Here is a 14480-nt window from a genome sequence, read left to right as displayed (position 1 = left end):
ACCTTCCCGTTGGCCTCTGGTTGAAGGTCTTCAGTCACTGTAAATTTTGCAAAGATGCAGATGAGGCAGAGACGCAGGCACTGATGTGCATTCAAAACTGTTCCCAAGCAGCTTCCATTATATTTTTGTATGTGTGCAGCTTATTAGGGAGGTGAGATACAAATGCTGAGAGATAAACAGCATAACACAGTTGGGAAACTAAGAAGAATCAAAAAACAAAACAGCTCTGAGAAAATCTATATTTCCATATTGCTTTGACATTTACACATGCAACCCAACACAACCTACAATATTCACACATCCTTCTGTGCATGACCACTAGAGGGCTAGTTTTATCACTCATTCTCATTCTCAACTTACCTATACCCCCCCCCCCCCCCAACCCCCAAAACCAAAAAAAAAACAAAACAAAAAAAAAAACAATCAGGGCGGGGATTCATTTTTTCGTGTCCTCAGACTATAAATGAAAAAAAGAAGAAGCTCACATCACTGAGAGGAACGATGAAGGAAACGTCTCTGCGATGTCTGCTCAGTAAGTAAAACATATCTTTAAGTTGCGTAAAGCTTATTTTTACAGACTTTTTAGTCACTGATTGATGGTGAAGATGAAAGAAACTAACGTGGAAATCAAGTTAAACTGAATTACAAACTGTTTTAAAACACAGGCCTTAACCCCAGACCTGTAGAAAAAAAACAGGCTGTGGAAAACTTCAGTAATTTAGTGTTTTTTTAAAGAACTGTACAGTGAATATACATTTATTTTTATTTTATTTAAAATTTATAATTCATTTATAATAGGAAATCTTAGTAATTCTGTACTCATTGCTTTCTAAAATAAAAAAAAGTCATACTGCATTTGACCCACAGTTACTAAAAGAGTACTCTGAGAAAATCCACATTTCCATATTTATGGATGTTTTTAAATGTTCAGAAGAAAGATAAACACGTTATTCACGTGCCTGACCGCTAGAGGTCGCTTAATTTCAAAACATACAGTTGGTCATGAAATCTGCTCAGTAAGTAAAAGACCTCTTTAAGTTACCGAAAGTTTATTTTTTATAGTGTTTTTGGTTGCTGATTGATGATGGATGAAAGAAAACAACATGAACAACAAGTGAAATAAAATTCAAAGCAAGTTTAATACACAAAGAAGATGCATTTCAGCTGTATAAAGGAAGTTTGAGCATCTTAACACTAAAAAACATTTTGTGAAAATCTTCAGTTTTTCAGGCAATTTAGTGATTTTGAAGTAAGAACTGTAAATGATAAATATTGCCTGTTTATTAACAATCCATAAATACCTCCCTCCCCAGATTAAGATAACAGTGTTTCAATTCAGGACTGCACGACTCAGCTCAGAACAAGACACATTAAAATGTCTACATACAACATAAACGGCATTCATTAATTCCACTAGTGGGATTTGTCTCGGCATGAGAGCAAAATTCATCTTTCGCCATCTTACAATATTGTGATTGCAGCCATTCCCCTACTCTCTGTGAATGGGACTCATGGCCATTGATCAGTGGGCTTTGATCAGTGGTTGTTGATCAATGGTCATGCAAATTTGCATAATTAAGATTAAGGAACTGACCTCCCAGCCCATTGTTCCTTCAGTGGGCTGGTTTCAGTCATTATGCAAATGTACTGTTTATAAGATTGGGGAAACCTGCAGTCAGCTGAGACTGAAGAAGTCACTTGGATGAGTGACAAAACGTTTCTCCCACAAAACGCTACGTCCAGATGAACAGAATCAACTTTTGGAGTTTTATGTAGTTTATTTAGTCAGTGTTCTGTGTTTAGGTTTGTGGATGTGATTCATATCTGACTGCAGTCATCACATTTGACCATTCACAAGTTTCACATTTTGACATGAAGCATAAATCAGACTTTAGAGGAACATTTTACTCAACACTAACACCACAGAATCTCTTCTCTTTATCGGACACAGCAGTACTGAATAAAATATGACTTATCACTTGATTGTTTGACTGATTGATGAAGAATTGATTTGTTTGTGAAAGCTCAAACCAACCTTTTCTCTTTAGTTCTGATCTCACTGCAGAGCTGCACAACAAACCAAGGTCAGTAACCTTCTTTTATAAACTCCACACAGAAAGGTTGTGGTCCAATGGTGGATTCAAATCCAGGACTTTCTTGCTTTGAGGCAGCAGTGCTAACCACTTTAAGCTTTATTATTATTATTTTTATCTGTGGGTTTTTAATTGTGTTAATTTTGATAATGATAAAAAATAATCATCATTTTTCAATTTTAACCCTCACAGCTCGTCTGACTGTGAGTCCCAGCAGCTCTCTAGTGGGAATATGCCCCCACAGAGGGACAAAAGGACCCCCTGATGACACTTTTTGTTTGAGCTGAAACATGTATGTGTGAGAAATTTGCAAAAAAAAAAAATAACTCAGTAAAGGGGCAAATATTTTTCACAGCACTGAAATAACATTAAAAACATATCAAATGTTTAAAAAATTATTTACTAATTTAAAATGAGAAACAGGACAATTTTTAAGACAAAAAAGTCACTTAAATTTAATGGCAGCAACCTAGATCAAAAAAGTTGGCACGGGCTACCTTTGACCTTTGACCCCTCTTTTATTAACAACCGTTCATGGGAACTAAGCTGCTGGAATTTTATAGTTGTGGTTTTTGGTTTCTAGTTTAGTGAACCTCTGCCAATCTTAACTTCTGGGAAGAAATTCTGTCTCTCTAAAATGCTCTTTTTACACCCAATCATGTTAATAACCTGTTGTCATTTAACTTTTGCAACTAATTTGTTGCAAAATCTCCTCCAGCTGTTTCTTTTTGCGACCACTTCCTTTTCCTGGCTGTTGTCCAAACTTTTTTGAGACCTGTTGTATGTTGCTGTAATCATATGTCTCTTTTTTAGAATTTCATTAGTTTTCTATGTTGTATTATGAAAAAAAAAAAACAAACACTTAGATGATTGGTAAAACATTTTTCCCACTAAAAATTACGCGTCCAGATGAACAGAATAATTTATTTATTTATTTATTATTTATAATTATTTTTTTTATTATTATTATTATTAGACTTAAGTTACTGTTTCTAGATCTCATCAATGATTTATGTTGAAATTTAGGAGGATGACAGTATTGATGCAACTACATGACTTTATCATCTCTATGCTTCTGGATATGGCCCCCAAAATCACAAAAAAACATTGTACAGTATTATATGAGCTGCTCATTCTTTAGATTTGGTGAAGGGTTTCTGTGATTGAATGAATTTGCAATTGTATTAACATTATAAGAAAGATGATTTTTCATTTTAACACTTCACAGTTCGTCTGACTGTGAGTCCCAGCAGCTCTCAGTTCTTTATTAGAGACGTTGTGTCTCTGAGCTGTGAGGAGGACGACAGCTCTACTGGATGGATTCTGAGGAGAAACACAAGCAAACAACAGAGGACTCAGTGTGGAGATGGATGGGGAAAACCAGCTGGTTCTTCCTGTAACATCAGCTACATTTACACACCAGACAGTGGAGTTTACTGGTGTGAGTCCAGAGAGGGTCCCATCAGTAACATGGTTAACCTGACAGTCACTGGTAAGCTGAGTGTGTGGAGTTAGTGTTGATGAAGCTGTGTGTAAATGGATGAAATGCTGTAGTTTGTCTCTGTGTTGAGGTGGATCAGTGATCCTGCAGAGTCCTGTCCTCCCTGTGATGGAGGGAGATGACGTCACTCTGCTCTGTAAAACAAAGACCACTCCCTCCAACCTCCCAGCTGCTTTCTATAAAGATGGCTCCCTCATCAGCAATGGGTCTTCAGTTAACATGACCATCCAGCATGTTTCCAGGTCTGATGAAGGCCTCTACAAGTGTGACATCAGTGGTCATGGAGAGTCTCCATCCAGCTGGATCACTGTCACAGGTGACACACTCACCTGTCTGGTTTCTGCAGCTTTCAACACTCACAATGTGACGACAACTTAATGACTGTGTTTGCTTTATTTAGGGGAACACACCACCACACCTCCACCTACATCCACACCTCCTCCATCACTGTCCTCCACTGCTCTCTCTGTGTTGTCATTTCTTAAATCAATCTGTGGGTTCTTACTGGTGTTACTGGTTCTGTTAGGGAGACCATGTGTTCACAGGAAACCTGAAGGTGAGACTTGGTAAATTATTTTGATGTGATATTCACTAATATTTTTCTCAGAGTATGAAAGAGTAAATTATTTCGCTGTTCATTCTGACTGATTTCAGCTGATGGGGGAGAAGTTGGAGATAATGACATCACATACAGTGAGAGAAAATCTCAAATCATCGGCAACAGCCAATCAGAGGAAGCAGAGGTAGTGTTTAATATGCTGTGTCTAGCGTTCATGTTGATATTGAAAGAAAAGATAAAACTGGTTACATGAACTCACTGAGTGTTAAACACAATAAAAAGTCCTTACATATTCCGTGCATAATATGTAATCTGTCCACATTCACGTTTGTTAATGATTGAGGAATAACTCTTTGAGCTTCGGCCCCAAAAGCTACTTTTTATAAGACTTTTCATTTAAACAAATTAAACTCATTATTACTATGACTCTCCAAAAATCTAATTCTACATGTAAATGAATCAAATTTATAGAGCCAGTGAGAAAAATAAACAACAAGTAACAAGTTGCAATTTTATCAACGTGTTATTATAAAATTGCACACACACACAGAAGATCTTATTTACGGAGCCCCGCAGCGGACATGGGAGAAAAAAAAATTAAGACAGACTTTTGCGAGATCTCGCAAAAGTTTTGCGAGATCTCGCAAAACTAACTCGGGATCTCGCAAAAGTTTTGCGAGATCTCGCAAAACAAACTCGGGATCTCCCAAAAGTTTTGCCCGATCTTGCAAAACAAACTCGGGATCTCGCAAAACTTTTGCGAGATCTCGCAAAAGTTTTAGCCGCATTCTTCCCATTAGCTTCGAGCTATCGGGAGGTCGAGACCTACTACAGCCGGGAGGAACACCGCTTTCCCGGCACATCGTGCCTCGACCTCCCGGTCGGCTTCGAGCCAGCATCCGAAGAATGCGGCTAAAACGTTTGCGAGATCTTGCAAAAGTTTTGCGAGATCCCGAGTTTGTTTTGCGAGATCTCGCAAAAGTTTTGCGAGATCCCGAGTTTGTTTTGCGAGATTGCGAGATCCCGAGTTAGTTTTGCGAGCTCGCAAAAGTCCGTCTTAATTTTTTTTTCTCCCATGTCCCCTGCGGGGCTCCGTACTTATTTCCTGTTGCCTACACTGGTTTATTTTTTATTCTTTCCACTGTGAAGTTTTTTTATATTTGTACATCTTTGATTTGATTTGATTTGCTTTCTTCCTCTTCATTTTAAAGTGACGTCAGTTATTTGTTTTAGTTTTTCCCTTTTCGTTTTTACTTTTTACCAGGTGGACGCTTCTAATAAAGTCAAACAGTTACACAGTGAATTAGCGTTTATTATTATATTTACAAAATAACAACGTTTTTGTCTTCGTCGTGTCATTTTATTTTGTTGCATTTATCCGCAACACCTTAGGCTGGTCCATGAAAATATTGTCTGACATTAAACTGATCCGTGGTGCAAAAATGCTTGGGGACTGCTGCTGCAGGTCGTTCTATTTTGCTTATCCTTGTCAGGGCCATTGCAGGGCTGGAGCCTATCCCTGCTACCACAGGACGAGAGGATGCCAGCGTGACGTAGGGTTAGCCATTCAAGGTTACATTCACACCTTGGCAATTTAGAATTACCCTTAATAACCTTACCCCAGTAACTGCATGCCTCTGGACTGTGGGAGGAAGCCGGAGTACCCGAGCTGTATCTCAATTCATTGGCCGCATTCCTCGAAGAACCCAGCCTTCATGGTCGACGTGGGCAAGGTCCTCCGAAGACCAAGAAGGCCAGAAGTGCGAGGCTGTGAAGTGGGATGGTGTAGCCTTCAGATTTGCATCACCAGTTGTCTCACCAGTTACCGCGCTATGATTTCTGAGATATGGTAGGCCACGAAGAATACACCGGACCCATCTTTCAAATCAGGGGAAATGAAGTACGAATTTGTCGGCCCCGTTTGGAGCAGTCTTAGAATTGGGACAGCCTTCGTCGTCTGGCTGTGACGTAACTGGCCTTCAAATGTGGCCTCCGAAGGATGCAGCTCCTGAATGGGGACATAGCACTAGGGAGAACACACACAAATACAGGGAGAACATGTAAACGCCATACAGAAAGACCCAAGCCTGCTGGTGGAATCTAACTCAGGACTTTCTTGCAGTGAGGCAACAGTGTTAGCTTAATGATATATTATAATGATAGACCGGTGTTCTGGGAATACATCCTACCTCACAAACCATCTTACCCCTTGTTTCTGTGCATGTGTGCGCGTGCGCAGAACACAAAAACGCAAGTTGCTAGCATCCGGCTCCGATTTAACGCTACTCCGTTTTCATATTTAGAGGTATTAGCATTTCATTGACGTGGGCCACTGTGAATGCTTGTTAATTGTACAGTGAAAATGCTATCTGCTTTTTGCACAAAATTATCAGATTTGCAGCTTCAGTTAAGTTAAGTAGGATGGTTTGTCAGAACACCGGCTGTAGGTGTGAACGAGTGTTTAGTTGTCTGTCTCTTTGTTAGTCCTGTGATGGACTGGTAACCTTTCTGCTGTGCATCTCAGCTGGAATAGACTCCAGACTTTGTGCTTCCATAAGATGGATCAGTGATTCAGAAAATGGATGATTTCTTTCAATGATACCATTTTACAGAACTTATTTAAAGACTAGAATTGAACTCACTGAGTTTGTAGGTGACCGTTAATGAATGCTGCTCTTTGCATGTGTTTTTCAGCCTGTGGTTAGTCTGTTAACAGAAACCAACAGCTCTGTGGTCGTCATGTTTCCCCTGTCAGATAAAAATACTTCAGCTCCTCAGGTTGTACTGCAGGACTGTTAATGTCCCAGGTTTGTGTTTCACTGGTATGATTGTAATTATTTTGTAGTTTGCATGACATCCTGGTCTAGTGAGTCTGTGAGGCCCCTGATTGAGCGGTTCTGTGTTCCACACGTACAAACATTATATTTGTATTTATGAGTAAATCTGTTTTATGCTTGTGATAGCCTAGCTCTGTATTTGTCAAAGTGTGTGGCATAGTTCTGAGTTGGGGCGCAAGTTACCTGGCAGAAAATTCATGCGGAACTAATGTTTAACATTGGAATCACTTTTACAATGGAACAAAGAAATTTGCAGCAGTTACTTTAATAATATGCGCATCCGCTGAAAAACTGCAGCTGTGTGTGTAAGTCGACAGCCACAATGAAGAAGAAGTGTACTGAAAAGTGCGAACATGTGGTCGGGTCTGTCGTGCTAGGACTAAGACTAGGACTGAACTTTATTTTTTCAATGTTTGACAATATCTAAAAAAAAGTTGCGGCTTTTCTGTCATTGTTTTGTTTAGATGAGGCGTGAAAAAATGTCTTCCTGCCATTTGGTAAAAGATGTAAATAGTTTGAGAACCACTGGCCTAAAGAAAAAGATTGTGAGTTTATATTTAGGCCACAGTATCTCACATAGAGTTGTTATGCCTGTGATCAGGATATATTTATGCAAGACGGATGTTATGAAGACGTCATAAAATGTGTGTTTTCTTCTCATATTAAAAAAAATAAGCGAACAAATATATCTAGTGGGGTTTTTCCCCCAAAAAAGAGCTGATCAAATTTTTAGGAATTTTTTTCATTGTGCTACATAAGAATAGTAATAACCTTTATCTTTTTACACACATCCTGTTCAGTAGTATCACTTCTATAACTTCTAGTATTTGCAGTGATGTCCTCTCTGTGTGTTTTGTTGTGCAGAGAGTGATCCCGTTCCTGTCCACTCAGCCCTGAGAACTGAAGACATCAGTTATGGACAAACAGCTGTTTGAACAAACACACTCTGGTACAGCTGCTCTTTATTCACTTAAAACAGAGTAATTATTTTTCATTATTATTATTTTCCACATTCAGTAAACAGTAAATTAAAGTCTGAGGCTTTTAGAGACCTGCAGCAAGTTGAGCTTTCTTCTCCACACTGAACCAGGTCCTAGCTTACTATGCTAGTAATTAACAATTTGGAATAAATCATCAACAGCTCAGCGAGAGGAAAACTAAACTAGAAATGCACCTTTAAAGAAATCCAAGGTGAACAAGATGATCCCTTAAAATGATTTTATTGATGATTGATTTTATGTATGAATTAAAACAGTTACATCCTACTGTAATGCTTTACTGTTATAAAGAATTTAGCAATCAGATGTCATGTTTACTGTGTAGGACAAAAAGGTTCATTTTTTGCATTTGTTTTTTTATTAAAATTATCTTAAAGACGTGTAGTTCGACATTTTGTGGATTTTACTCAAGCACTTAATTTGTTTCCTTTCGGTGCAAACATCTCCAAAATTCATCTATAGACAAGTACATTTTTTAAACCATAAGAGGCGGTAAAAAGAAATAGTGTTGAAAGTTTGCCAACACCAACTCCCTCAAATGCCTTGAAATGTTTGACTGGTACTCTGTAAGATCTGAATTAAAAATGTTACATAAGTCAAGAATAGATTTAGCAAAACGTGTCCCAAGAATGAAAGTAAAAGTAGAGCTTATGACTCATATCTGATTTTACCTTTATTGCATTACTGATCCTGGTATTCATGAGGTGAACATTTTCTGCCACAGTCTTGAGTCTGTCCACCCTTTAGGATACAACACAACTACTCGTAGAACTGGGGTTACATCCAGTAACTACTATTTTTATAGAAGAACTTCATTTTTACAGAACAGTTTCTCTCAGCTGTTTTTCCACACAGACACTTTTTAACCTCCTGATGTGAAGTGACATCATAAGAACTCTGATTGGTGGTCCACGTATCCTCTGCATAGATGAGGCCCTCATCTATTTAATGTGATGCAGTGTTTGTCTCTTTTCTTTAATGAAAGTGAGCTTTCAGAAATTATTAAGTTGTTCTTCTTGGCCTCTGTAGCTTTTTATAAATAGACCAATATTATATACAATACCACAGAATGTGACAGACTCAGCAGATCAAATTGTAAAAATGACTTTTATTAAGATAAAATCACATCAGCAGCAAATAGGAAGATATGTCCATACTCAGCAGTTAATTTATTTTAGTTTATTTCGTATTTTGTAGTTAAAATTCTTTTGTACGGCCATGTGGGCTGTTAATCTGTTAAACTTTAAACTGAACTTACATAAATGAAGCTTTATCTGGAGTTTGTTTCTTCTGTAACAGTTTAATGTTTCAGAGAGACGATGTCTCTGCCTCACTGTCTGAACACTCAACAACAAATTTAAATTTAAATCCTCTCCCCATTCTGTCAGTTTACTTTACATAAACATAACCAATTTTTCAGAGCTGCTTATCCTTCTCATGTTGAACTGTGTGTGTTTGTGTTTAGACTTTAAACCAGTGCCAAACGTCGTCTACTTTTCACTGAAGCAGTCCAACCACTGATGTCCAGCTGCTGGTCTCTAACTGGCCCACACAGCCCTTGTAATGACTCTCAGTGGTTGTATAAGTCTGTCTGCATATAGTGTAACAAAGCGTAACTAAAATATAAATGTAATGAATTGTTTTAATTGTCCTCACTAAAGTTTGCTTTTTGTTACATTTCATTTCTAAGCGTGGCACCATCCTGTTGCTTCTATACAGCAGTGAACTGCTTCCTCTGCAGCATAGGTAAACTTTGCGCTCATGTGTCGTTCCTGTCGTGTGGTTCTGTGGGTTTCAGAAGTAGTGCGGATGGAAAATTTGAACTGTGTTTCTAACCTACACACCTCTATTGAGAGCAGATAACAAAGAACAGACAAACAGCTAAACCTCAACCACAGACTAAAAACAGCAGGAACATCATTGAGTGGCTGAAAAGATTCAGAACACAGTGTGTGTGTGAGTTTGTTTGTTTTGTTTTTTTTGTTTTTTTTTTTATTTATTTATTTATTTTATTTATTTATTTATTATTATTTTTATTTTTATTTATTTTTATTTTTATTTATTTTTATTTATTTTTAATTTTTTTTTATTTATTTATTTATTTTTATTAATTAATTAATTAATTTATTTATTTATTTATTTTCATTTAAAAAAAATTGTTTGTTTGTTTGTTTGAAGAGTTTTAATTCAATGAAATCAAATCTGTAAGAATTTTCTCCCTGGCTAGCTTGGTGTTAGCTCTTTGTGCACAGAGTTAAAGCCACAATGTGATTTTTTTCTGTCCTTGATGCAGTTCACACTTTACGATCACATTCTCATGCTACAAAAATAAGAGGAATATCTCCACTCATCCAAAGTTGTAGACCTCACCACCATTTTCCTCCTCCGTGCACACAAACTTCAGCTGCTTGTAGCAGGAAGAAAAACACATCTGATATGTATTTAATCCATCCATTGTGCAGATATTTAAAGAGCCTTTGTAATGCAAGTAGCAACAAAATTGTTATATTATTACAGAATTTCGTACAGTAGTGTGTTGTATTACTACATTACGCTAATGTAAATGTGTTATTTTGGAAAGCATTACACACAACAGTAAACCAGTTACATCAGGAGGTGTCCTGGTAAAAGTCGGTGCTGCAGGGGATTTCATTTGTTGTAATGCCAAAAGTGACCACTTGTACCTAAAACTACACAATTTGTGTAAAAGAAGTAAAGTAACCAAAGTGCAGATGATAGTTTAGGTGTTGATTTGGAATATTTATTATACATTTGGAACCACACATCTGTGTGTGTGTGTGTGTGCTTGAAAGCTTTGTGATGAAAATTGCTCTTCTAATGACCGTCCCAAGGCAAAACCATGGTCTGGTGCTGCCACCTACTGACACTGAAGTGCACCAGCAAACCCTCCAGCAGAGTCCAAAATGCACAGCATCTGAGACCAGAGAAGTTTGGGGATGCATGCTCAGGGTGCTGTGATGGCTTTAAGGTAAAATAAATAAATTAATTTGTGTCCTCCAAAGTTTCCAGACACTGAATGCTTGCTGTATTTAAATAAAAAAATGTGCTATTTCCTGTGTTTTAATGAATCAAATATCATATTTCCTTCACTGTCCAATTGCCCTTGAACCTGGACTTCATGTGTATCACTGAGACTTGGCTTAACACTGGTGAGTCCAGTGTTTTATCAGAACTTTTACCAGCGGGTTGTTCCTTTTTAACACACCAAGGGAGAGGAGGAGGAGGTGCAACAGGTGAATTTTAAAAATGATTTTAAATGTAAAGAGTTCTTTTTGAAGTCTTTATCTTCCAGCTCCGATCTGACGTGTTTTGAAGTCAATCACTTCAACTCAGTGCTCTTTGCTGTTATTTATCGTCCCCCAAAATACAATGAGAATTTCGTAAATGACTTTTCAGAATTTCTAGCTGGGATAATGTTCTTATTATGGGAGATTTTAATATCCATGTCTGCTGCGCTGACAAAGGAGACGTTTTATTGACTCTTTTAATCTGGTCCAGTCCATACCTGGTCCTACACATGAACATGGACACACACTAGGCCTGGTCTTGTCACAGAGTCTACCTGTGTCTAATGTGGAAGCTGTCGGATCATTAACCCTTCTACTGCTGCCCCGCTCTCCTCTGCTTTTAGCCAGCTGTCTGTCCCCACTGTTTTCAGCTGGGAGTTGTTCTGAGAGTGATATAAATTGCTTCCTTGCTTGGCCCATGGCCAAGTAGATGAAATCACAATGGTTGTACTTATCTTTGATGAAGATGAGAAAGCACACTGGGCAGAGGTAGAGAATTTATTCTCGGGAGGGGCCGTGCTGACACCTTCTGCTCTCTGGCAGGAAGCACCATGCCCCTCCTGTGTTTTAAATGCACTTTAGAACAGCACGCAGCAACACGACATGTGAGAGGGCGGAGTTAGGTATGGGGTCTTCACACCCCTGTTCTTTGCACACCATCAGGGCAGGGGGGCTGAGAGGAGTTGGGATTCTGTTTGGGGTCTGTGACACTGGGCCTCCCCGCAACTGCTGGGCCGGGGGTGGTCTGCTTGCCCCCACGGCAGGGAAAAGGGTAACATATCTTGTGTCTGGGGATTGATCCCCCTCGTGGGGGCGGTGATACCTGGACCTGGGAGTATAGAGTATGTCTGGGGAGTATGAATAGGTGTATAGTGCTCATTTCTGTTTGTCTCCACGTTGGGAGAGTGCTGAGTATTTGTATTTGTGCGAATGAGGGTGGGGAACGTATGCTTGTGTCTGTGTGTGCCAGTTTGTCTATGTCTATGAGGTCGAGTCCCCACATCCGCCTCTCCTGGAACATCTTAGGGCCCCCAAGGGGTGGAGGCCTAGCTCCACCCACCACACTACCTCCCGGTGGCCGATGCCCTCAGCCGTCGGTGCGTTGGTGCTTGTCGGTGTTCGGGGCTGGGCGCCTCAGTCCCGGCGGCTGCTTGATGGGGCCTGGCACCCATGGCCAGGTCGGGCCCCTTCTGCGGTGGTGGGGTGCCCCAGGTGGTGCGGCTGGCTGCCGGCAGGGCCTGTGGGCTCAGTACGCACACAGGCTATGACCTTAACTTCCCTAGACCCGAGCTCTTTCATTGCATGCATTTTTATTTCACCCTCTGACCTAGTTCTCTCTCACAGCTGGCTTTGCTTTATAAAGGCTTTTATTATTAAAATACATAAAACAATATAATCAGAAAATAAGCACTAATATATATATATTCTGTAACACCACATATGTGGACGCGAGATCCTGGGAGGTTAAAGCAAATTGTGCGTTGTCGGTCCTGCCTGGTGCTCAATAACAGTCAATATTTAGTATTTACTGTTACTTACACGTATCTATGTTGTTGTCTCTGTATTGTGTTGTTCTCTTGTTGTTTGTTTTCTCTTTTCTTCTTTTAACAGGTGATCCAATGGATTTTCTCAATGTCTTCTTTTACTTTCCCCCTTCCCCTCTGTTTTCTTTCTCCCTTTCCATATAATTTTCAGTCCAATTTGTAATAACTTAAAATAAAATAAAATAAATAATGATAATATAGATTAATCAAGTGGAATAATATAGAATTGGCATATTTTCTCCACTTGAAAAAAATACATCCATTGGGCATCTTTCCTGGCCTTCAGACAACAGTTCTTATTGCTAAAGTAGTGAATGGGACAGGCAAAAAAAGAGAGAATTTGTCTGCTGCTCACAAAGTAATGCGATGCTGAACATTCTTAAAACAAAAGAACTCATAGTGGACTTCAGGAGACACACACAGGTCCCCACCGCTCTTATAATAAATGGTGAACACATCTCGTGGGCACTGTGATGGCATTAGCCACAGGGAAATTAGTCCATTTTTTACTTTATTAGTTTGCTTTGCAGTTTTCTTCATTAATCATTTGGTTAAACCCAACACTGGTATTATGAGGCGCACACATAGTAACATTGTGTGGTTTTTACAGGTTTTTACACTCAAAAGACACACAACAGCTTTTCCACTCCAAATTATGTTGACTGAAATCAAAGCGTCTATATTAAATAAACATAAATAAATATGTAAATAAATAAATATTAAATAAACATGTATGGTAACCTAAGATTGGCATATTAGAATGAGATGAAATATATTGAGTTAATCATATTAACCTCTTAACAGGTTATTCAAATTCCTAACTGAAAATCATTTTATTCAGATCTATAGCTCATATTTATTCCAATTAAATGAACTCAACATGAGTCATTACAGCTGAAATCATCAGTGGCAGCGTGCATGTATGCTACTCTGTTTATTTCTTTTATGAAACACAGAGTGAGCTGATACAAACGTCTCCTGACACTCTGCAGGTATTTTACTGACTTGCTGGTCAGACGACTTCTGTGGAGCTCTTTGTCCAGCTCAGGTGTTTCAGCACCAAGGACAGCGTGCAGCTCTCTGAGCTTCAGCAGCAGAACTGAATCCACAGACTTTAGGAGTGGCACACACAACTGCTCACATGCTTTTTACATTTTTATTCATTATTATTTTGTTACATAAATTTTTTTTAATTTGACTGTATGGCCTGCAATGAATCCTGGGATATGGTAGGACATGAATGATATACCCGGCCCATCTTTTAAATTCAGGGAAATGAAGGACGCATTTGTCGCCAAATTTGGAGTATTACACACCGGCCTGTGGGGGCTGGAGTGCAACACAAGAAAAATAATAAAAAGAAGTAAATCACACAGCCACAGCTTTACAATGACTAGTCGTTTTATTAACTTGACCGGTAGCGAGCGTCAGGGTGGGCATGGCCAAAACAAACAAAACACACTGGAAATGAATCAGAACTAACTTACCTATAGTGAGTCAACCCCAAAAGAAAATACAAACCTCTAACCTGTCTCCCTACCCGAAACAGGAGAAAAAGGTTGTAAAAGAAACGGCTTCCCACCCCTACAGCTACCATGTCCAGATAAACGACTCTCTAAACTGGTTTTACTGCAGCCAAG

General features: G+C 38.9%; 2 protein-coding genes across 2 annotated transcripts in view; one reads left to right on the top strand and one right to left on the bottom strand.

Moving 5' to 3' along the window:
• The window catches only part of LOC146521532 (uncharacterized), a 144603-nt gene that overhangs the window by 45663 nt on the left and 84460 nt on the right, over window positions 1-14480 (bottom strand). The gene's annotated exons all lie outside the window — the stretch shown is intronic.
• On the top strand, window positions 502-9630 carry LOC146521537 (Fc receptor-like protein 5). The gene is made up of 6 exons (XM_085147295.1): window positions 502-532; window positions 3322-3585; window positions 3665-3910; window positions 3995-4150; window positions 4249-4337; window positions 7855-9630. The coding sequence occupies exons 1-6, from the start codon at window positions 502-504 to the stop codon at window positions 7885-7887; spliced, it is 819 nt and encodes a 272-aa protein (XP_085003421.1). The 3' UTR covers window positions 7888-9630.

This window comes from Neolamprologus multifasciatus, chromosome 3, assembly GCF_963576455.1.
Source record: "Neolamprologus multifasciatus chromosome 3, fNeoMul1.2, whole genome shotgun sequence".
In the NCBI taxonomy this organism is placed as follows: domain Eukaryota; kingdom Metazoa; phylum Chordata; class Actinopteri; order Cichliformes; family Cichlidae; genus Neolamprologus; species Neolamprologus multifasciatus.
This window is presented reverse-complemented; position numbering and strand designations above follow the sequence as displayed.

Bases quoted from the DNA above. Each gene is read 5' to 3' on its own strand.
- LOC146521537 (XM_085147295.1), top strand. From the start codon at position 502: ATGAAGGAAACGTCTCTGCGATGTCTGCTCA. The intron at 533-3,321 runs GTAAGTAAAACA...AACACTTCACAG, and splicing joins GTCTCTGCGATGTCTGCTCA to TTCGTCTGACTGTGAGTCCC. The intron at 3,586-3,664 runs GTAAGCTGAGTG...CTCTGTGTTGAG, and splicing joins GGTTAACCTGACAGTCACTG to GTGGATCAGTGATCCTGCAG.